The sequence below is a fragment of the Pipistrellus hanaki genome (genome assembly GCF_964339955.1).
Source record: "Pipistrellus hanaki genome assembly, chromosome: 10".
In the NCBI taxonomy this organism is placed as follows: domain Eukaryota; kingdom Metazoa; phylum Chordata; class Mammalia; order Chiroptera; family Vespertilionidae; genus Pipistrellus; species Pipistrellus hanaki.
The window spans coordinates 28,080,180-28,104,644 of record NC_140512.1 but is presented as its reverse complement, the minus strand read 5'-3'; the positions used below and the strand labels follow the sequence as shown (position 1 = coordinate 28,104,644).

The following is a 24,465-nucleotide window of genomic DNA, read 5'->3' as shown; positions in this document are numbered from 1 at the left end:
TTTCTGCTGGTAGGTTAGGAGTCTTGGAATCTTAGTCTATCATGTGCAGCTTCTGGTGGTCTGTTTGAGAGCTAGATAGGGAGAGGAGGATGGAATCCAGCTGTATTACTCAGGGTTCTCTAGAGAAACAGAACCAACAAGCTATGTGTGTGTGTATGCATTTTTATTAGATGTAGGCTCTGTATTTCAAACCCAAGATTTCCTGGATCCAGAACCCATAGTTGTCTCTCTGACAGACACATGGCTTCTAAAACATAAGCTTTTCAACAAAAGGTGCCAGGACAACTGAATAGACATATGCAAAAGAATGGACCCCTTGCCGAAACTGGTTTGGCTCAGTGATAGAGCATTGGTCTGCGGACTGAAAGGTCCCAGGTTCGATTCTGGTCAAGGGCATGTACATTGGTTGCGGGCACATCCCCAGTAGGGGGTGTGCAGGAGGCAGCTGGTTAATGTTTCTCTCTCATCGATGTTTCTGGCTCTCTCTCTCTCCCTTCTTCTCTGTAAAAAAATCAATAAAATAAAAAAAAATAAAAAAAAAAGAATGGACCCCTACCTCATGTGATATACAAACATTAATTCAAAACGGATTGGTCCTATGCATAAGAGATAAAACTATAGAATTCTTAGCCAAAACTGGTTTGGCTCAGTGGATAGAGCATCGGACTGTGGACTGAAAGGTCCCAGGTTTGATTCCAGCCAAGGACATATACATTGGTTGCAGGCACATCCCTGGTAGGGGGTGTGCAGGAGGCAGCTGGTCGATGTTTTTCTCTCTTCGATGTTTCTAGCTCTCTATTCCTCTCCCTTCCTTCCTGTAAAAAGTCAATAAAATATATTTTTTAAAAAATTCTTAAATTCTTAGAAGAAAACACAGGCATAATTCTTCATGACCTTGGGCTAGGCGAAAGTTTCTGGATATGACACCAAAGGAAAGTAACAAAGGAAAAAGTGATCACTGCTGTGATCTATTATTGTAAAGATACAATTTCAAAGCTACAGCCAGGTCTTTTGTGCCACTGAAAAGTACCCAACAGTAGTAAATAGTCCTATTATTTCAAGTGCTCTAGTTGGCATGGTTTGAAACCCAGAGGATGCACAATGGGAAATCACTTCTCTTTCCATAATCATGTACAGTGCCACTTCTGTTACGAGCAGGGAGATCTGTATGAATTTAGCTGCTTTTAGGAAAATGTTTCTCTTACTTGGCCCAAAACTGAGAAAATGTTTGTGTGTGTGTGTGTGTGTGTGTGTGTGTTTGGTCCAATAAGTCAGTGTTTTTCAACCTTTTTTGGGCAAAGGCACACTTGTTTCATGAAAAAAATCACGAGGCACACCACCATTAGAAAATGTTAAAAAATTTAACTCTGTGCCTATATTGACTATATATAAAGTAATTCTCTTGAATAGGAATCAAATAAACACAAAGAAAGTATTTTATAATTACTTTATTATGAAATATTAAGTAAACAAAATAGTGAAAAATTATAAAATTCTTGTCTTGTCTGCACCTACGGCACACCAGACAACATCTCGCGGCACACTAGTGTGCCGCGGAACAGCGGTTGAAAAACGCTGCAATAAGTTACCAGAAAACTACAGAAGAAATGAAGATGTACATTTCATTTCACACTGGGATAGAGACTTGAGGGGTCTAAACTTGGGGTGTCAAATGGGACAGTTTTGCATAATTGTGTCCTGTAAACTGCCCCCCTGAGGTTTGGGTGTCGGTGGGCTGTGGATCCTGGGGAAAATAATCTCTGTGGGAGGGATCAGAGTTCTCCTAAATGGAGATTGAAAAAAAAATATATATATATTTTATTGGTTTTTTACAGAGAGGAAGAGAGAGGTGTTGGGAGCCGAGTCCCCTGCCGACCTGAGAATCGGGGGATGGAGCAAGGGTAGGTAGCCCTGCCTGCTCTCCCCCAGGAGTCAGGTCACTTGGGGAAGTGGCAAGCAACAGTGTCCTTCGTTCTGCTGTGCGTGCAAAATTGGAATCTGCAAACATGTCCTTGAATTAACATAGCAGAGTACAGCTGGATGAACTTTCCCAGGCAGCTATGCAGGGGTCCTCAAACTTTTTAAAGTGGGGGCCGGATCACGGTCCCTCAGAGAGCTGGAGGGCCGGACTATATGAACTACTAATTCCTACTGTAACACCTCGGCTGCGCTCACTGCCCAAAAAACCTGGCGGGCCGGATCAGACTCCTCTGCGGGCAGCATGTGGCCCGCGGGCCATAGTTTGAAGACCCCTGGAAGGAACTGGCACGTAGCCATCATGCCCTGAGAGAAGGCCATTTGGAGGAATGTCCAGCTTCAGGGTATAAAAAAGTTTGCGCCTTTAATAAACTTGTTGCAGTGCCATCGAGCATTCCAGCCCTCCTGAACCCCCGCTGTTCCTGTCCTTTTCTTTTTTCTTTTCTTTCTTTTCCTGAGCCTCCTAGCCCCGATCTCAGGACCTGCAGAACCGGCTGGATCCGGTAGAGAGGGATCGAGAGTTAGGAACATCGATGAGAGAGAATAATCGCTCAGCTGCCTCTTGCACACCCCCTACTGGGGATGTGCCCGCAACCAAGGTACATGCCCTTGACCGGAATCGAACCTGGGACCTTTCCGTCTGCAGGCAGACACTCTATCCACTGAGCCAAACCGGTTTCGGCTAAATGGAGATTTTTTTTTATAGTAGGAGGGAAAGAAAGTTCCTTCACTGAGGAGCAGTGAAGTAAGTCTCCAATTGACAGAAGTAAATTGTAGGCAGTACAACTAGGTACTGCTGTGTCCATAAAGAAAACTTCCAGTTCCCACTAACTGTTGAACGTTTTGTTCTTTTCCTTTAACTTTAGAAATAGACATATTTAGCATCTGATTTTGTTTTCTCTTGGGTTCTAAAATTTTATTATCTACAATCTTTCAGTAAAACTGTAAAGGTAAATTCACGTGTAGACATAGTGTGGTTTTGGGAATTTCAGTCAGAGTAGCATCCTGTTGAGGTATTATAAGTGAGCGGAGCCTCAAGGCCGAGGTGAGATGGAAGAGCTCTCTGGCTGCAATTTGTACTGATCCAGGAGTCACAGACTATAATCCTCTCCTTCCCACCAAAATATGTCAGAAGGTAACAGGCCGACGCTCTGAGCCTAACCGGCTTCAGGTCAACTTGTACTTTCTTTTTCTTTTTCTTTATTTATTTTTTCGTTTATTGCCTTTTTTCTTTTCCCCCCCCTTTTTTCATTTATTAAATTATCTGTGTACATATTTTAACATTGCCCCCCCCCATACATACCCTCCCTCCCCAGAATTTTGTGTCCATTGGTTGTACTTATATGCATGTATACAAGTCCTTCGGTTGATCTATCTCCCCCAGATCTCCCTACTCTCCCCGCTGTAATTTGACAGTCTGCTTGTTGCTTTACTGTCTTTATATCTATCTTGTACTTTCTTTATATATATATGTGTGTGTGTGTGTGTGTGTGTGTGTGTATATATATATATATATATATATATATATATATATATATATATTATTGATTTTGTACAGAGAGGAAGGGAGAGAGATACAGAGTTAGAAACATCTATGAGAGAGAGTCATCGATCAGCTGCCTCTTGCACACCCCCTACTGGGGATGTGCCCGCAACCAAGGTACATTGCCCTTGACCGGAATCGAACCCGGGACCCTTCAGTCCCCAAGCCGACGCTCTATCCATTGAGCCAAACCAGTCTTGGCTATCTTGTACTTTCAATGGCTGTCCCTCTCGTGTGCTTTGGGAACACCAGGCATCCTTAGTCATTTGAACATGCTGGCCCATTGAGTTTTGCAAAGATTCAGTATCTTGACGCGTTTCAGCATCACGACTGCCTCACACGTAAAACTTTATTTTGGGGAAGCCCGTTCCCGCATACCCCAGCACCTCGAACCGCCAAGCTTGGCTCCCTGTGTGGCGGTGTGCTAATACCTGTCAGGCTGGCTGGCTGTCACCGGGGCGCGGCGGGCCTGGCCTCACGGGAGTCCCCGGGCCGTGAGCGGAGCGGCGGGCGCGGGGCTGGGGCGGGCGCCCAGGCAGGGGGCGGCGCCAGGCCCCCCGCCCCGCTGACGCCACATAGGCCGACATCACCTCAGGCGCGTGCGGTGCAATCGCCGCCGCCGGCCGCCCCGGCGCGGTCGGGCCCTGAGATTCCTCCGCCCTCGCGCTCAGATCCCTCCACCCGCCCCTAGACGGACTCCCGTGGTCTAGGCGCCCCGAATCCGGGAGCACACAGGTTGGGGTGCGCCCGCACCTCCCAGCGGGCCTCCTCCAAGCTCACGGCCTAATTCCTTCTCGGTGCCACCGCGGGTGCCGCAGGTGCAGCCCGCTCCTTCAAGCGGTCGTCTCTCCAGGCGGAAGGAGACCGCGGCGTCAAAGAGTCCGCGCGAGGGGGCGTGGCCGGCGGCAGGCCCCGCCCCGGTCTGTGACGCACCGGGTGGCGCGCGCCAGAGCTGGGCGGAGGGAGTGGGTCGGGTGGAGGAGAAGATCTGGGGGCCCGGGCCGCCTGCCGACGTCCACCCGCCTGCCTCTCTCGCCCCGCGGACTCCGAGGAGCGGCCGGCGACTTCGGTCTGCAAGCGTCTCCGGACAACCAACGCGGCGGCGGCGGCGACGGCCGGGATGGCGTTGCTGGGCTTACTGCAGGCGGGCGGGTCGGTGCTGGGACAGGCGATGGAGAAAGTGACGGGCGGCAACCTTCTATCCATGTTCCTGGTCGCCTGCGCCTTCACGCTCAGCCTGGTCTACCTGCTCCGCCTCGCCATCGGCCACCTCGCCCCCCCGCCGGCCGGGGCGGTAGGTGCACCCCCAGGGGGCTGCGGGGGGGGGGCGGAAGGGCTAGTGGGGGCGGCGCTCGGCTGGGCGTTGGCGGCGGCCCCAAGGGGTAGGGCGCACGGGGTGGGCGCGCACGGGGGGTCCGGTGCGAAGGGGATTCAGGGGCAGCGCCTGCCCTGGCCTTGCTGGCCTTGGTGCTGACGGTCCCGATACTGACGGTGGCCACATGTCTGGTCCTGGCCGCCGGGGTCAGGTGCTTGCCGCGTTTGTGATCACAGTGGTTCTGTGCTGGCTGCGGTCCTGGTAGTTCTGATGAAGGCTGAGGCCGTGGTCGGGACGCCCGTCCTGGCCGCCACAGGGGTATTTCGGGTCTGGCGGGGGACCCTGATGGCGATGCTGTGGGCAGCTGTGGCCCTGGTGGCTTCATCCTGGTGGCTGCTGTCCTTGTGTGGCTGTGTGGTTCACTGCCCTGTGGGCTGTGGCATTCATTCATCGCCCCAGATGGCGACTTCCTGTATGTCAGTATGGAGGAGGAGGAGGGTGTTCATTTTGGTAGAATGAGAGTGACTGGAGTGCTGGAGTGTAGGGACCTTCCTATGAGGGGCTGATAAAAGCATTTCATCGAATTTCGTGGCTTCATTGACCACTTCTCTATTTGAGGAGTGCATCCTTAACCAGCCAACAACTAGTAGCTGCCCTGTTACTGACGGTGGTTGAACTGTAGCAGGCATTTAGTATTGTTATCTTTGCTTCACATGGTTTTTTTTTTTTTTTTTTTTTTTTTTTTTTTTTTTTTTTTGGGAGTGGTATTTGTCTTTGGAAAGATAAGTGGCTTTGGTTTTATTTATTTTAAAACTTTACTTATTTAAAATATATATTCATTGATTTTTTAGAGAGAGGAAGGGAGGGGGATAGAAAGAGAGAAACATAGATGAGAGGGAAACATCATGGATTAGCTGCCTCCTGCACATTCTCTCCAGGGGACCGAGCCCACAACCTGGGCATATGCCCTGACCTGGAATCTAACTGAACTGGTGGCCTCTTGGTTCCTGGCTCATTGCTCCCCGCTGAGTTACACCAGCCGTACTGTAGCGTGCTGTAACATGCTGTGACATGCTGTAACATGCTGTAGCTTTAGTATTTAAGATGCTTGTTACTATTATCCCAAGAATGGGTTTGGAGTACACCTTACTATTTGAGACCACCAACCATTTGAGGAGTCTTATTTCAGTTGCAAAAAGATTTCCAGGAAACAATGTTGTAATCTGCAAGTCTCTTTTGAGGTCATCTAAAGTACCTTTTATAGTGAACTAGAGGCCCCGTGCATGACATTTGTGCACTGGGGGAGGTTCCCTCAGCCTGATCTGTGCCCTCTTGCAGTCCAGGACCCATTGGGGGATGTCCGCTTGCTGGCTTAGGTCCGCTTCTTGCCAGGAGCTGGCTTCTGGCAGAGCAGAGCTCCTCCTGTGGGAACCCACTGACTACCAGGGGGCAGCTCCTGTGATGAGCGTCTGCCCCCTGGTGGTCACTGAGAATCATAGCAACTGGTCATTCTGCTATTCGGTCAATTAGCATATTGGGGTGTTATTATATAGGATGGCCAAGAATTCCTGCCACAGTGGATCTACTCTCTCTTTTAAAATCAGTGGATCTAGTTCATTTGCAGTGAGAGAAGTATGAGATGTGTTCTGTTTACTGATAAATGTCACTTCTTAAACATTTCCTTTATTTCTATACCTCAAGTTACTGTTTGTCTTCTCTACCTTCTTTAGGCAAGATTCTGGGACTAAAATTCTGAGTGGTCATGGGAGTAAGTGGTGAAGACACTTTTAAGTTTGACTTTTTCAGGTTGTGTTTAGTTTTCCACTCATGATTAAGAAAGTTGCCTAGAAACACCAGTAATAGTATTGGACATAGTCTGGACAGTGTTCAGCATTTATAATTGCAATGCCTTTATGAGTGTGTATTGACATAGCCTACATTATGATGTGTTGAGTTCCTGTTCATTTTACTATGGATATTCCTAAGATATTTACATTTTAGCTATTCTTTATTACTTTTGATGCTTCATTTTTTGGTAACTTTTTAGTATTAATAGCAAATTTCATGTGTTTGGTTATGAAACTGAACTGGATCTCTCTCTTAAAATGTGAACTGAAAGTTTTTTGTTTCTCTTGCAGAAAAGTCCACCATACATTTTCTCTCCAATTCCATTCCTTGGGCATGCCATAGCATTTGGGAAAAGTCCAATTGAATTCCTCGAAAATGCATATGAGAAGGTAAGTCTTCCAGATGATTAGAGAAAAAGAAATTAGTGCTTTTCAAACTTTTAAATGGCAGAATGTGACCAAGCTAGGATTTACTTGTTGTTTGATTTCCAAGTCTATGCTTTTAGTAGTAGAAGTAGTAGTAGCAGTAATAAAACACTTATGTAATGTTTATTATGGCCAAGCTATTCTAATATATTTTTCTCTAATATATAAAATATACATATAACATATGCATATTATATATATGTATATATATATACACACTCTAGTTATTAGAGTCTAATATATATAATATTCTCTAACATATCTATATTTATTTAACCTTGACAACAGTTCTATGAAGTGGGTGCTATTATTCCCATTTTATAGATGAGGGAAGCTGAAGCATGTTGGTGAGATAGTGGTAAAACTACTAAATTTTTTCACATCTTCATATAGCAAGCACTATAGGAAAGGTCATAATCCTTACTCTTGTCAATTTATCTTTAACCAATGGGAGAAAAAAAATCTATATTCCCAAAGATACTTATGGCAGAATTGTGTATAAGTAAAAAATGGACACATCATCCATGTCTAATAATGAAAGAATAGTTAATTACTAACATTATGATATCTGTGTATAAGATAGAAAGTATTTTCAATATAAACAGTGAAAAAAACAGTAAGAATTTTTATTTTCCATTTGCAATTAGATGAGCATAATTATAAATTTGGACAAAGACTGGGGAAGAATTGCATTAAGGTTTATGAATGATTTTATTTTTAACAGTTACTGTTTTGTGATTTAAAAAATCATTGTCTTCGTGCTGTATATCTTTTGGTAACGTCAACATGGGTACTTTTTTCTCTTTAGTATGGACCTGTGTTTAGTTTCACAATGGTGGGCAAGACGTTTACTTACCTTCTGGGAAGTGATGCTGCTGCACTGCTTTTTAATAGTAAAAATGAAGACCTGAATGCAGAAGATGTCTACAGCCGACTGACAACACCTGTGTTTGGGAAGGGAGTTGCATATGATGTGCCTAATCCAGTAGGTGACACTGTTATCTTCAAGAAAAATAAATCTATACTATAGTAGTGATAGCTTAGTAGTGTAATAGTATATACATTTAAAATGTAGAAAAAGTTTATTCCTTGGTTCAAAAACCTGAGATTCATGAGATTTAACAGGAGGAAAGCCACGAATAACTGACAAACAATGGGTGTTTTGTTTTATAGTGGCTGGCATGGGCCAAGCAATTTTAAAGGGTGTCCTAGCCCTGGCCAGTTTGGCTCAGTGGATGGAGTGTTGGTCTGTGGACTCAAGGGTCCCAGGTTTGATTCCGGTCAAAGGCATGTACCTTGGTTGTGGGCATATTCCCAGTGGCAGGAGGCAGCTGGTTGATGTTTCTCTCTTATCGATGTTTCTGTCTCTCTATCCCTCTCCCTTCCTCTCTGTAAAAAGTCAATAAAAAATATTTTTTTAAAAAAAGGGTGTCCTATACAAAGACATACAAGCAATGATGACTTAGTTTATTGGGAGTTGATTTGAGAGGGTAACAAGAAAATCCCATTATTTTATTGGAGGGTCTCCTACCTCCCCACTCATGCCTGAAATTCTAGTAGGAGAGCTCTTTTGAGCTAGAGATCCTTGACTTCAGAAGTTTGTGTGATTTCTTTCCCCCCTAAAGTCAAATATTAAAGTACTGAAACTTGATGTAAAACACAAATGAGATAATTGGCTCAGTTGCTTGGTGTGGTCTCAGACTGTGAATGTATCATGCAACTCAGCACCTAGTCTGTAGTAGTTAAGAGAGTTAATGTTAAGTGCTGTTTCTGGGGATGGGGTAGATGGGAGAATGAATGGCTCTCCGAGGCCATAAACAAGATTCCTAGAAAAACACTGGTTAGATATATCCATTTTTCCCCCCACACAGCTTATCAGATTCTTGAAATAGAAATATCCCAAAGATTTAAAACTATTTTTTGTCCCAGTGTGATTTTATTTTATTAAAACTATATTATATTCTAATTAAACTTCTGGCAGATAGTGTCAGTAGGAAATATAACAGGAGAATATGTGAAGGAACCTAAAAATATTGAGGGATATTGGACCTTTGGGAGGTTGCGTTGGCATCTTGGTTGGGTTGGAAGACTAGAAGATAACAGAATAGGAAAAGGGAGAGTTAGCTGTGAGAAAAGAGTATATAGGAATGACAGGAGTTGGGATACCTAACCTATCATTTGGGAAGGGCCTGCGAAACAGGTCTTCTAGGTTACTTTAGATAGATGCATAAGTGTTCTAAGTTTCTCATATCTAGTGTGATTTTAAAAAAGTCCTTTTACTATTTTAATTTTTTAGAAGGTTATTTTTTTTTGAGTGTTACAGAGTTATAACCCAAATGGATCTTGTGATAAAACAAAATTGTATTTTAATGCTGTATACTCTTAATTTTTTTAAGGTTTTCTTGGAGCAGAAGAAAATGTTAAAAAGTGGCCTTAACATAGCACACTTTAGACAGCATGTTTCTATAATTGAAAATGAAACAAAGGAATACTTTCAGAGTTGGGGAGAAAGTGGAGAAAAAAGTAAGCAAAATGTTTTGGTTTTGCATTTGTCCTAATATTTCTACTTTTCTAGCTTGGAATGTAAGAATATGTGTGTGTATATAAAAAACAAACTACAACATAATGTAAAACCACCTTAGATTTAATGGAAAGAACATGCTATGATTACCAAGGACTTAAACAGCCTGAGAGGAAGTGGTTATTGCTGCTCACTAGCAAAAACTTAAAATGGGTTAATGAACATGTATATCATTCAGTTCATTTATACAAATAATATAAAAATGGTTTGTGATTAGATTTTGAAATAAACTGTAAAACTTTTCTAAGTTCATTTTAAGATATATATATATTACTCCCATTGGGCAAGTAAAAGTCCAAATGATTTAATTATATATTTAATACCTTATTTACCTATTATTGTATGGGAATGATATAGTCTATAAAAGATAAATTTAAATACATAAGCTTACTTTACCAAAAGTTTGATTTTAGTCCTTTCCAATAGAAATCTTTTAAAATGTATTATACAATATACACCTTTGCATTATATAATGTACTGAATTGTTTGGATATTTCTGGGAACCCAGCCTTCATATTGGGGTGCCATGTTTCTTCCAGAGACAGTTGTCATAGTCATGGCTGGAAGCAACATCTGCCCAAGGAGCAGTAAGACCTCTGTGTAGGTTACCATGTTCTGGGTCTGGTATTCAGTTCTTTATAAAAGGTCTAGAAACTTGATTTATGGTTCTTGAGTTTTTATTCTCACTTTCCCTTCACAATTTTATATCTCTAATAAAACAGAACATTTTAAAAGCATTTTTGGCAATATTAATGGGAATGACCTTTTTCTCTCCAGATTTGTTTGAAGCTCTTTCTGAGCTCATAATTTTAACAGCTAGCCATTGTTTACATGGAAAGGAAATCAGAAGTCAACTCAATGAGAAGGTGGCACAACTGTATGCAGATTTGGATGGAGGTTTTAGCCATGCAGCCTGGCTGTTGCCAGGTTGGCTCCCTTTGCCTAGTTTCAGGTATGGATAAAGAAACTATCTGGGGTGGATTTAACTTTGTATAATTACTGTAGTGTTAACAAAGATAAACATTAAACAAATTGAAGTACAAATTGGCAGTTACAAAATAGTCACAGGATATATAGTACAGCATAGGGAATATAGTCAATAATCTGTATATATAAAAGCCTAAGTGACCAGCTGACCGGCCTTTAGCTATGATATACACCGACCACCAGGGGGCAGACGTTCAATGCAGGAGCAGAAACCACAGACATGGAAACATTGAACAGACTGATGAATCTCAGAAAGAGGGGAGAGGGCAGGAAAAGATTAACCAAAGATTTTTATATGCATAGTAGAGGCCCAGTGCATGGATTTGTGCACTGGTGGGGTCCCTTGGGCTGGCCAGGCCGAAACAGGCCTGGTGCATGGATTTGTACACTGGTGGGGTCCCTCGGCCTGGCCTGAGGGGATCAGGCTGAAACCAGCTCTCCAACATTCCCTAAGGATTCCTGGATTGCGAGAGGGTGCAGGCCAGGCTGAGGGACACCACTGGTGCATGAATCCATGCTCTGGGCCTCTAGCTTGTATATTATAAAAGCCTAAGTGACTGAATGTCTGGTCAACTGGTCGCTGTGATGTGCACTGACCACCAGGGGCAGATGTTCAACGCAGAGCTTCTCCCTTGTGGTCAGTATACTCCCACAGTGGGAGTGCTGCTCAGTTGACCAACGTGTGCCAGAGGCAGGGCTCACAGCTGGCAAGTGCCGTTGCAGCGGTGCAATTCTCCCAATCGGGACTGACTGGGTATGAGTCACAGCAGGTGCAGTAGGGCGAGGATGAGCGGGAGCAGCAGGCAGGAGAGTCAGGCATTTGGATTGCCTGTTTCAGCCTGATCCCCGCAGGCCATGCCAAGGGACCCCACCAGTGCACGAATCCGTGCACCGGCCCTCTAATATTGTAATACCTCTGCCAGGTGGATACTAGACTTACTAGGGAGACCACTTGGTAAATTATATAAATGTCTCATGACTTTGCTGTACACCTGAAACTAATATAATATTGAATGTCAACTGTATTGAGCTCATTTAAGGTACGTTTTAGCTTATTAAAAGGTTAATTTGTTGTCCAGCTGTTCTAATATTTTCAAATTTATTTATCTCACATATTCCTTTTACCCAGGAAAGTCTCCGAACTCTACCTAAAAGTGATATAGCCCTCTAAGCACTTGTTTGAGACCATTTGTAGCATATTTTTTGTTTAAAGTGTTAATGCCTTTCTTTAATCGTCTCTGTCTCCATGCCAGCTATACTTTGATTACCTAAACAGCAGGGATCATCTGTGATACTGAGAAATATTGCTCATAGACTTTACGTAAGCTTAGCATCTTGCTTAATAGGCTTTCTGTACCTTTGTTGATTCTTTTCTGTCCAGGTGAGATGGAGAGGAATTAACTTTTTTCTTTTGTGTCTGTCACTTCTATGTATTTACAGACTAAAGCCAGGAGAGAGTCTAGAGGTCTTTGGCTATGTGCATCATAGTGACTGGTTGACCGTTCGTTCCACTGTTTGGTCGCTAAGCTTTTATTTATATGATTACATTCTTTTTGCCCTGAGGGAAACTAGAAATTTTTAAAAATATATGATTTTCATGATGTCTTTTTTCCCCTTGTTTCTGAGTTTTGTCAGATATTTTAGAGTCGTTAAAGTTACTGAAGGTTTAAGCTAGATCCTGGTTATTTTCAAAAGGAATTTGGTGCCAGAAAGTATTGCTTTATTGTTTGAAATTATTTTCATCTTTGAATTACAGACGCAGAGACAGAGCTCATCGAGAGATCAAGAGTATTTTTTATAAGGCAATCCAGAAACGCAGGCAGTCAGAAGAAAAAATTGATGACATTCTCCAAACTTTACTAGATTCTACTTACAAGTAAGAGCTGTTTAGATCATATATTAAGCTGAAGCAGGAGATTACACAATAAAACATAGTTAAATAATACTATGTCTCCATGATGCTGCCTGACTGATATGGCCCAGTGGTTGAGCATTGACCTATGACTAGAAGGTCACAGCACATGCCTGGGTTGTGGGGTTTTGATCCCCAGTGTGTGTGTGTGTGTGTGTGGGGGGGGGGGAGGGGTGGTGGTGGTGGTGGTGGGGCTGACTTTTGTAGTTTTTAAATGAATGAGACATTAATTGCTGGGATCCCATGACTGTTGGCATCCCAGTGATTATGCATGGTGAAAAGTTTGGTAGGAAAACTGCAATTAAGTGTTTGTAATCAAAATCATATTTTCTATTGGTCTGCCTCTTTTCGCTACTAGATAAAATTCTGACTTCTGATGCACAAATACAAGAAACCATTATACCTGACAAATTGTTTCATTATAACCCTTTATTTAAAGGTTGAGGTGTGAAATGTGTCGGCCAAAATGTTACATTTGTGTGTGTGGTTCACTCTGCAGGGATGGGCATCCTTTGACAGATGACGAAGTAGCAGGCATGCTCATTGGACTGCTCTTGGCAGGGCAGCACACATCCTCCACCACCAGTGCCTGGATGGGCTTCTTCTTGGCCAGAGACAAGACACTTCAAGAAAAATGTTACTTAGAACAGAAAGCAGTCTGTGGAGAAAATCTGCCTCCTTTAACTTATGACCAGGTTTGTTGGGTTATTATTTTTATTGCTGCCTTATTTGAATATCTGTGTCTAACTTTTAAAGGGGACAATTTGAGTAACAAAAGCAAAAATAAACATTAACTAAAAAGATTTTGTACAGTTAAGAAGACCATCAATAAAACAAAAAGACAACCTACTGAATGGCCTAAGATACTTTCAAATGATACATTCAATAAAGGGTTAATACCCCAAAATTTTGGCATAACATCCTAAATAATTGGTGTAGCCATTTTGAAAAAAACAGTATGGAGATTCCTTAAAAATTTTAAAGTAGAACTGTCCTAGGACTCAGCAATATTACTTCTAGGTATTTAAGCGAAGAAAACAAAAACACTAATTCAAAAAGATATGGGCACCTCTGTATTCACTGTAGCATTATTTATAGTAGCAGCATATGGAAGCAACTTAGGTGTCTATCAATAGATAAATGACTAAAGAAGATGTAGCATATTCATACAATAGAATAATACCCAGCAAAAAAAGAATAAAGAATGAAGTCTTACTATTTGTGAAATCTTGCCATTTGTTTTTTGAACCCAGAGGGTATTATGCTAAGTGAAATAAGCCAGGAAAGACAAATACTATATGATTTCACTTATGTAGAATCTACAAAAACAAATGAATTAACAACTAAAAAACCAGACCCATAAATACAGAGAGCAAGTAATGGTTATCAAAGAAGATGGAGTAGGGATAGATGAAAAGAATTTTTTGAAAATGGAATATAAAAAATAGAGGGGACAATTTGAGATTTTCTGTGTACTATAGATTCATTTGACTAGTGTCCTTGTTTTTTGAAAATTTCCCAGAAATGCCCTAATGTTGGATTTGGTTTGCTAATACTTTGTTGAGGATTTTTGCATCTTTATACAGGATATTGATCTGTGGTTTTATTTATTTATTTATTTGTTTTTTAAAAAGTATATTTTATTGATTTTTTACAGAGAGAAAGAGAGAGGAATAGTTAGTTAGAAACATCGATGAGAGAGAATCATCGATCAGCTGCCTCCTGCACAGCCCCCACTGGGGATGTACCCGCAACCATAGTACATGCCTTGACCAGAATCAAACCTGGGACCTTTCAGTCCGAGGGCCGACGCTCTATCCACTGAGCCAAATCGGTTTTGGCTTGATCTGTAGTTTTAATATGAAGTCTTTGATAGATTTGCTATCAGTAATACACATCTCATAGAATGAGTTTGGAAATGTTCTCTTATTTTTTGAAGAGTTTACAAAGGGGGTTGGTGGTAATTCTTTCTTACATGTCTGTCTGATCGATTTCAGTAGAGAAGCCATGTATGTGTTTTTCTTTGTTGTAAGTTTTTTGATTACTAATTCAATCTCTTTGTTGCAGGTTTATTCATATGTCCTGTTTCTTCTTGAATCAATTTTGGTAGTTTGTGTCTTTTTAGGAATATATCCATTTTATCTAGATCACCTAATCTGATGGCATACAGTTGTTATAGTATTCTCCTATAATCTTTGTAAGGTCTCCTCTTTCACTTCTGATTTTAGTAACTTTTAAAATAACAGCTTAATTTATATATAATTCACATACTATGAAATCCATTTAAAGTATAGAATTTACTGGTTTTTAAATATACTCATAGTTGTAAAATCATAATTTAATTTTAGAACATTTACATCACTTCCAAAAGAAAGCCAGTACACATTAGTAGTTACTCTCCATTTTCCCTGTGTCCTTGTAATAACCCAGAAAAAATAGTTTTAACTTAAAATTAACTAAATAAAATAAATTTTAATTTATAAGATACTTAAGTTAAAATACTGTTGAAGTATGTTAAATATTTGTAAAATTCCGGAAATGCTTTTTCTTTTCAGCTTAAGGATCTAAATTTACTCGATCGCTGTATAAAAGAAACGTTAAGACTTCGACCTCCTATTATGACTATGATGAGAATGGCCAAAACTCCTCAGGTGAGTCTCTTGGTTAGATAGCCCCTTATATATCCTCAATTTTAATTTATCAAAGAGATGATTTCCAGGAAGAGAATTTTTTAAATTAAAGAAATAGAAAAATAATCATTTCTAGCCAATTTTCAAGTTTATATATTCTAAATACATAAATATTTTCATATAATTGGTTAGTCTGTTCCCTGCAATTTTACTTAATGATTTGGGTTTTTTTTTTTTTAAAATGGAAATACATTTTAAAATTATTTTTAAAATAACACATTTTTTAAATTCCAACTATATGAAAGTCTAAAAATCAGATTATGAAATGACTCCTTGAAATTCCACTCCTATCTTTGAGGCACTATGACCTTTTTTGTGTATATACTTGTAGTCCAATTTTGGGTCATTTGGAAATCATCTCTAGTTAAAGTAATTTTTTGCTGGCCTATCGTCCTGCTAGTTTTTAAATCTGATGTATATTAATGCTGTATTGCACAATGACCTGATTTTTTTTGGAAGAATATTTTAAAATTGTCTAATGAGTCAATCTGGAAAAAAGGAGACATGTAATACTTTAAACAATAAAAAAATTAAAAAAAATTATCTAATGAAATATTTTGCTTTCCTTTGTAGACTGTGGCAGGGTACACCATTCCTCCAGGACATCAGGTGTGTGTTTCTCCCACTGTCAATCAAAGACTTAAAGACTCCTGGAGTGATCGCCTGCACTTCAATCCTGATCGCTACTTACAGGACAACCCAGCATCAGGAGAGAAATTTGCCTATGTGCCATTTGGAGCTGGTAAGATGATTATATTTCACATTTGAAATGTTTGTTCTGATAACAGGTGGTCAGAAGTTACCAGAACAAAAATAACGCATGTGAATTTTATTTACAAGTATCTTTCCCTTTCCTAAGAAGGATATTTTTGCAAATGTATGGGGATTTTCCCCCCCATACCAATTCTCTGCAGACAGTATCTGAGTTCCTACAATTCAGTTCAGTTCTGACATTCTCTACCTGGGGTTGGTTAGTACAGGCCTCATTGGTTAGAGGCTCAGTTCCAGAAGACTGCTCCCTTTCCCCCACTTCAGCTACAATTAATTGCAAGTCCAGCTGTCACCTGACTGACTGGTTACAAATCGGAGGTCCTCTCAATCCATAATTTGTTGGAGGGGCTCTCAGAACTTAGAAAAACAGTTTACGTACTAGACCAAAGATACAACTCAGAACAGCCTGACTGAAGAGATGCATAGAGCATGTATGGGAGAAGGGGCAGAGCTTCCATGCCCTCTGGGTATGCCACCTCCCAGCACCTGCAGGTGTTCACCAGGCTGGAAACTCTCTGAACACCCTTGTTATTTTAAGGATTTTTATTGAGGCTTCATCACAAAGGCATGCTTGACTAAAATCATTGGTCATTAGGAATTAATTTAACCTCCAGCCTTTCTCCCTCCTGGAAGTCAAGGGGTGGGACTGAAAGTTGCAACCCTTTCCATCTCCTGGTTGGTTCCCCTGGCAGTCAGCCTCCCTCCTGAGGGGCTTTCCAGAAGTCACCTCATTAACAAACTCAGGTGTGGCTGAAAGGAGACTCCTTCACTCCTCCCCACCCCCACCGGCCCCGCCCCCTGGTCAAACCATTTGCATAACAGGCTTTTATTATACAGGATTACAGTATCACAGTTGCTGTACCTGTAGTGTTGAAGTCAGTTTAGTCCTCCAACTTGGTTTCTTCCAGGATGGCTTTGGATATCCTAGGTCCTTTGTATTTTCATGTTCATTTTAGAATCAGTTTATCAGTTCTTAAGAGTATATGACCTTTCAAATTTTGATCTCAGTATGTGTTGCTATCTTGGGTTTATTAAAAACCTTTTTCTTTCAGTCATTTGTTAAAGGCATTTAAAGTTTTGATTGGAATGTTTATGTTGACTTTTAACTAGGGCTCTCTTGGGAGAGAAGTATATTGCCAAACTAAATTAGCATCATACTAGTGTATTTCAAACCATCATATATTTAACCTAGATGGATGTTAAGTTTCAAAAAAGGTAATTGAAAAAGTCATATAATTAATTACCCAAGTGCTGTTTCCCCTAAAAACAGATGTTGAAAAAATCTCCTGGGATTTTTTATTAACTATGTATATATTTTTAAATTTTATTATTTTAATTTTCACCTGAAAATAGGTGTTTTTTAAATTGATTTGAGAGAGATAGGGAGAGGTAAAGAGAGCGAAAGAGAGAAACATTGATGTGAGAAAGAAACATTGATCGGCTGCCTCCTAAAGCTGCCCTTACTGGGAAATCAAATTTCACTTGTGATGAAGCCTCAAGTATGTGCTTCGACTGGAAATCAAACCTTTAACCCTTCGGTGAATGAGAGGATACTCCAGCTGAGTGAGCCACACCGGCCAGGCCATATTCTTGTTTTATGTGAAAAGAATGTCATCTTTTTATTATATCTGTAAATCTGCCCTTCACCTATAGTTAAGCAAATTTCATCACTCCAGGCTAAAAGAAGTGAAAAGAATTTCAACTGATTCTTATGAAACATTTTTTTTTACAGGGCGTCATCGTTGTATTGGGGAGAATTTTGCTTATGTGCAAATCAAGACAATTTGGTCCACTATGCTTCGTTTATATGAATTTGACCTCATCAATGGATATTTTCCTACTGTGAATTATACAACCATGATTCACACCCCTGAAAACCCAGTTATCCGATACAAGCGAAGATCAAAATGAAAATGCTCAAGGAATACCTGAAACATCACTGTAAACAGCAAAAGCATTTGAAGAGAATGAAGTTGATGAAACAACTTACTCTTTTTTGAGTGTGTTACTTTAAAAGACAGCCAACTTAACGGGTTTTATATTTTCTTAACTGAATGGTTGCATAAAATCTAATGGCATTTCAGGCATTTCTTAATACTTTTATGATGGATATTTGCTACATATGCTTTATTTAAGGAAATCAAGCTACTTAATAAGAAGTTGTTTAGGGGACCTTGGTTACTGGAAGATTCTAAATAACACAATTTCCAAGTATTTATTTTAAGAGTATACATAGCTCTTGATAAGTTCAGGATATTCAAATCTTGGACTAGATCTGCAAATATAAAAGCCAAATGAGATACTTGGAAGCCTTAGGTTATTTATTCATTTCCTGTATAATGTTTGGGTGTGTGAGGATAGGTAGTTAGGGGATAAACTCACATTTAAAGCCTTGTATGAAAGAATCCTATTGTTTTGGTATGATGATAATTGGGAGTGATGGGGTTATGTGGTAGAAAAAAAGTGTCTTTAGGAAGTACTGTCTTTTAGGAAATTGAGGGAGTTCTATGGTAATTACATTTCCTAAAAAAGAATGTAATTACTTTAAAGACTGCTTGCATTAACTTGATCTAATTACTAAATATTTCATTTACTTGATAAATTTGTATCTGGTTCCACATGGTCACACATCTGTGTGAAAATCCAAAATAAAGTCCCTAAGGGATAATTTTTGTTCTCTTTGGCTCAAAGTGGTTCCCTGCTTCCTCTCCAGAATCTACTTAGGGGTTTTTCTGTTACTAATTCTGTTTATTAAAACTTAACTTAGGTCAGTTAGATTTCCTTTTTAAATACAAAATCTGAGATCAGGGAAGAGTAGGATCATTGGCCATACTATGTGAAGGCTGTGTTCAAGAATCAACTCAAATTATAACTGGGGGCCTATGTACCTGTAATTAGGCCACATTACTGTTTTTAAAATAAGGACAAAATATTTCCCCCTCTAAGTTCTGTTTAAGAGGCTGGAGGACTCATGTTAAACTCTTATCTCTGCTATTAGTTTTCCACATTAAAATTACCTTTGAAAAAAATATAGTCTATATTCACGAATTGTAAAGCATGTGTGTTTTAGTAGAATTCAGGAATCTACAAACTAGATGGAAAAAGAATTACATCCTTATTTGTACTGTATTCAAATTTAGGCAACAAACAACATGGTAATAGCAGTACCCATGACTGAACAGAAATCCGTTATTTTCATATATTATAGTTGTTGTAGATCTTAAAGTTCTTTTACTCTCATCACTACTATGAAATTATGGTAGTTGTTAGATCTGCTAGATCTTACATCTTTAAACTTACATGTTATGTCACACATTTAAAAAAGTTTGACTACTTCTGTAAAATTGGTTTTCTTTATAGTTTATTTTAGACCCTAATTAGTTTTTAATCATAGACTAAGTGTTGGTAAGCATTAACAAGTTGATGGCAGAGGCCTATGGTCATAGAGGGCTGATGGTCAGTGGGAGTGAATAGAATGATCAGAGCACTTGTCCATCTGCTCCTTTCTCAGAGCAAAGCAGCCTTGAATGGCAAGCTATGAAATGTTTTACCCAGAGTCCTTACCTTCGGATATCTGCTTTAGAATACACTTGTTATTTCTATAACTCTTATCAGAACCCAGCTGCTAATAGGAACAATTCAGGTACTGTGAAAATTTTTAAGAATGTATAATTTGTTTCCATATCTTGTTTGTATTGGTATAAATCCTAGAATACCAGTAGTAAAACAAAAATCTGGTTATAAGCATCAAATACTACTAATTCTTGTTGTTTTTAGTGAGTTGCCATGTTATCAGGGGGGACTCTTAAGAAAACATTTTTTATATCTCTGAGAGATTCCTATTATGGATTTGGCTTAGCAGAAACAGTTTCATTCTATTTGTGGTTAATAAATTTTAAGATTATTTGAATTAAATGAGTCCTGCATCATCTCAGCAGACATGACTTTGTGAGGGCACACCTCTGACCACAAGTAACAATAAAATTAATAGAGCAAATAATAGAGAAAAATACCAATATAGCTTTTAAAAAATCATACAATATTAAAAAAACACCATATAATAAAAGCCTAATATGCAAATTGCCCCCTCCACCTGGAGTTAGACTGCTCACTATGATGTGCATTGACCACATTGGGGTGGCGCAGAACATGGCGGGCGGCCCTGAGAAGCCCTGATGAGAGTGCGACTGCAGCGGGATGGTGGAGCAGGTGAGCAGGCAGCGCCAGGCCAAGGCAGGTGTGAGCGGGGCCTGATGGCCCCCAACTATTGCCCAGCAGACTGCGACCAGCTGTGGTGATGGGGGGCAGGGCTGCCTCCCGGCTCCCAGAAGCTGAGGGAACTGGGGGGCGGCGATGACTCAGGCAGAGGGTGGTGCGCAGGGCCCCAGGTGCTGCCCAGGGCCCAGAGGTCAGCTGGGACCTGCCCTTCCACACCAGACCCTCACCACCAGGGACTGCACCCATGCTCCACTTTCGTGCACTGGGCCTCTAGTATTATATATAGATGTAAAGTTGAAAAAAAAACCATGCAAAATTCCTCCTCAATGGAGAGAAAACCCCCAATAATATCTATAAGATTAGGACAACTTTCTGAATCTCTCAAGTCCTACATATTTCTAGTAAGTAATGAGGTGATATGCACTGCTGCAGAATGAATGTGTCTCCCTCCACCCCAAATTTATTGTTGAAACAATCTGTGGGGTGATTATATCACGGAGGATCTCTCATGGACAGCTACATTGGTATTTTTAAAAGCTATATTGGTATTTTTATTTGCTCTCGTTTATAAAAGATCTCAGAGAGCTCCCTTGTCCCTTCTGCCATATGAGGAGACAGCAAGAAGATAGCAGTCTATGAATGAGGAAGCAGGCCCCACTAGTAACCACATCTGTTGGTATCTTGATCATGGACTTCCCAGACTCCAGAACTGAAAAACAAATTTCTGTTTATCGGACACCCAGTCTATGGCATTTTGTTAGAGCAGCTGGAATGGACTAAGACATGCACCAAGAACTATGGCTTAGTTACAAATGAAGAGGGTTCAAATACAGTGTGGTTAAAATGGTGAAGTCATTTTTATTTCAGTACTTGACAAAATACCCCATAAAATTCAAAACTTCTACCATTATACAAAAATAGGTCTCTACAAGTGATATCTGTCATCATCACCAGTAGCAAATATATTAGGCAGAAACAGGTAACTTCAGTAGCCTTGTAAGAAAAGTGCAGGACACCTCAAGCTACACATTCAGCAGTGTCATAATATGCAAAAGTTTAATCTTTTCACCCATTTGATAAATACACCAGGTTTATAATTTAACCATTTAAATTAGCATTCCACAAATACACATGTAATTGAACGATTATTGTGCATGAATACATACACAATGCTTATATGTACAAATTCCAGTTTGCTTTCATGTACTGGCTGGGCTTCGTGTACAATCATAAGCTGTGTTCGTGTTGGTCCCACTGAATATCCGCAATACAAAAGCACAAAAGAGCCATTGGTTTACAAAAGGGAGTTTGCTTAAAATCATGATGTTTCAAAGGATTATCTTCTCATGCCAGCATGAAAATGAGCGGAACCTAGAAGAGGAAACCAGAATATGTAAAGGATTTCCAATTAGATTGCTCTCTGTACCATACTAAATAGCTCATGAAGGGCAGATTACAATTACCCTCCATTTAAAAATAATGCTTTTTATAGTCTTAAAAAGTTCTTCATATTTGAAGAGATTTTAAGAGATTTTAAATATATATTTAAAAGTCACTATGGCAGGCTCTGTGTTTTTGAGCAGAGAGAAATAAAAGGTCATTTTTATAGTCTTTTTAAAGGGATAGGTTTTATGAATCAAACATAAAAGCACAAGATCCTCCTATGAATAATGGCTGCATTAAATGCTTCTAGTCCTTGCTTGCTCCTCTTATCTCCCCACCCAGAGAGAGAGAGACAGAGACAGAGACAGAGACAGAGAGAGAGAAACATCGATATGAGAGACTTATCAATAGGTTGTCCCCCCCACTCACCCCAACCAGGGCCAGGGAGAGAACCTGCAACCCAGGACCCTTCAATGTGCCGGCTGACACTCTTAACCATTGAGCCCACTGGCTAGCGCGGTGCTGCCAATTTGCAGCTAAGTTGCGAGTACCTGACTGTACAGTTCCAAGGCGCCTTTGCAGTGCCTCCAGCCGGGTGATGTAATCTGTCAGGGCTCTGTCAGGGTCATAATTCTGAAGCTGAGAACATGCTAAGGAAGCAGGATTTAAATCGGCTGGAGGGCCTGGGTACCTATGAGATCCAAAATATAAACATGAACCCAAATTATCCAGAAACAAGGTCACTTCCCCACCAGCCTCCACCGTCTCTCAAAAGGCAGACCACTTGTACATGGCCTGATCTGTATCTTCTGCATTTGTGTTGTAAAGTGAAAAAATGCCTCAATAAATGTAAAGCAGCAGCTGTGAGGTCATCACAATAATGTACAGTATACTGCCTGTCACAAGGTCCTCAATAAATGGAGTATATTATCTAATTTTATCTGACTCGCAGCCTGGAGAGGTTTCTTCATAGTGTCCATAGACTATCAATTTTAGTCAATTCGTTTCCCAATGCCTAATTCACAGCATTTACTAAATAACACTTGATCAGATGTTTCCTATACCTTTGGAAACCAGTTACAATTTGATTATACAAATCATATATTCCTGTAGATACATTTAGCTTTTTCACTGCAAATAAGTCAAAGCCCTAACACTTTCCTTTTTCTGTCAGTATATTTAACTACTCTAGGCAAGTTTTATCAAATTCTTACCTATTTTGAAATGGAAGAGGAGACCTAGGATAGTCCAGATCTGCTCTTGAGCGGTATGTAGTGTGTCTCGGCTCTCCGTACAGCTCCAGTCCACCAGGAGAATGATAAAACAGGTCAGTCTTTTCAGCACCTAAAGCAATCCCAGACATACCTTGTTCAAAAGAAATGCCAAGCTCTTGAAAAGTTTCTACAACACGGATGAATACTCAGAAGATTACTATACTGTACTACACTATCTCCTATTTATAGTTATTTTCAATTGTTCTTGCTGTAGGAGAGAAACAGCAGTGGAAATGTTACTTTGTTTACCTTTCAATACGAGCAATTCTGCTAATCCAGAACGATAGCTCAGAGAAAATAAATGATTTAATTGAAATATTTTCTTTTTAAAAAACTTAGTATTAATTAGAGTGAGGTAAAGGGTGCCTGAGTATGTATGGTTTAGGGGGAAAAGAGGTTGTGGGTAAAAAAATATTAGACTAATGTAGTCAAGCCATTCTTGTGATTTTATTATAAAAAGTTGAAATCAAGATTTACTAACACAGAACTCACTATGATACAAATTTCAGCTGTTTCGATATAAGCTTAGATTCATATTTCAAAAACACTTGACTTAGGATACTAAATATATTTCCTCTTTCTCTGGTGCTCATGCTTAGCTACTGGGAGAAAATGTCCAGGTGGCTTAATAGCAATACATAGCAGAGTCCTGCTGTGTGTCTGTAACTTCGTGCACGCCTCACCTTATGCCTGAAATGTTGAGCCCTGATGTTTGTTTCCCCTTCTAGGTGTAGAGAGAAGTAACTTCAACTATCAATCATTACTATATAACCTATCAGTAAACTCAGAAACCTTTTTGAATATTGCTAAATTGTAAAAACTTCACTCCATAAACTTGTCCATATGGCTGAGAAGAGCAACCCGCCTTTTTTTTTTTTTTTTTTTTAAGCAATCCAATCTTGAACCAGAGCCTTAAATGCAGTGGTAAGGAGCATGGGTTCTGGAGCCAAACTGTCCGGGTTCGATGTTCGTTCCTGGGTAACTTGGGACAAATGACCTTGCTTTTCATGCCCCAGTTTTCCATCTGGAAGGTGATAATACCCTGTTTCCCCGAAAATAAGACAGTGTCTTATATTAATTTTTGCTCCCAAAGATGCGCTAGGTCTTATTTTCAGGGGATGTCTTATTTTTCCATGAAGAAGAATATGGTACACATTTATTGTTAAATGAAAATAAAGGAAAGTTATTACCCATATACGGTACGGTAGTATGGTAGTTGTCAACACAAACCAGACAAACTGTGAATCCTACAGTATCAAGAATTTACTCATTTATTCAATGACAATCATGTAATCATCTTCTGGAACATCATCAAAGCAATCCAATTCCTGAATTTCCTGGTGAATTTCTTGTGACTCCATTTCTTTCAGAATCAGTGGACCAAATCTCTCATGTTTAGCCTGGGGGGGCCTTATTTTTGAGGGGATGCCTTATATTTCACTCAGAAGGAAATCTGTAAGTAGGTCTTATTTTCGGGAAACATGGTAGTAACTGCACCCACATCACAGGATAGTGAGACTACACAGCAAAAGCAGGGCCTT

The 24,465-nt window shown here is 40.2% G+C and overlaps 2 protein-coding genes across 9 annotated transcripts in view; one reads left to right on the top strand and one right to left on the bottom strand.

Moving 5' to 3' along the window:
* The first annotated feature begins 4,222 nt into the window (after positions 1-4,222).
* On the top strand, positions 4,223-18,728 carry CYP51A1 (cytochrome P450 family 51 subfamily A member 1). Its single transcript, XM_084897414.1, has 10 exons — positions 4,223-4,814; positions 6,974-7,072; positions 7,917-8,093; positions 9,505-9,631; positions 10,467-10,641; positions 12,433-12,552; positions 13,088-13,283; positions 15,144-15,239; positions 15,852-16,020; positions 17,782-18,728. The coding sequence occupies exons 1-10, from the start codon at positions 4,641-4,643 to the stop codon at positions 17,958-17,960; spliced, it is 1,512 nt and encodes a 503-aa protein (XP_084753540.1). The 5' UTR covers positions 4,223-4,640; the 3' UTR covers positions 17,961-18,728.
* Positions 18,729-21,100: 2,372 nt separating this feature from the next.
* Positions 21,101-24,465, bottom strand: part of AKAP9 (A-kinase anchoring protein 9) — a 118,649-nt gene continuing 115,284 nt past the window's right edge. For all 8 annotated transcript variants that reach the window (XM_084897340.1, XM_084897341.1, XM_084897343.1 and 5 more), the window contains 3 exons: positions 22,865-22,994; positions 22,202-22,341; positions 21,101-21,638 (listed from right to left, as the gene is read on the bottom strand). In XM_084897340.1, the coding sequence (XP_084753466.1) occupies positions 21,604-21,638; positions 22,202-22,341; positions 22,865-22,994 (305 nt within the window). In that variant the 3' untranslated portion in view covers positions 21,101-21,603. The remainder of the gene's footprint in view (positions 21,639-22,201; positions 22,342-22,864; positions 22,995-24,465) is intronic.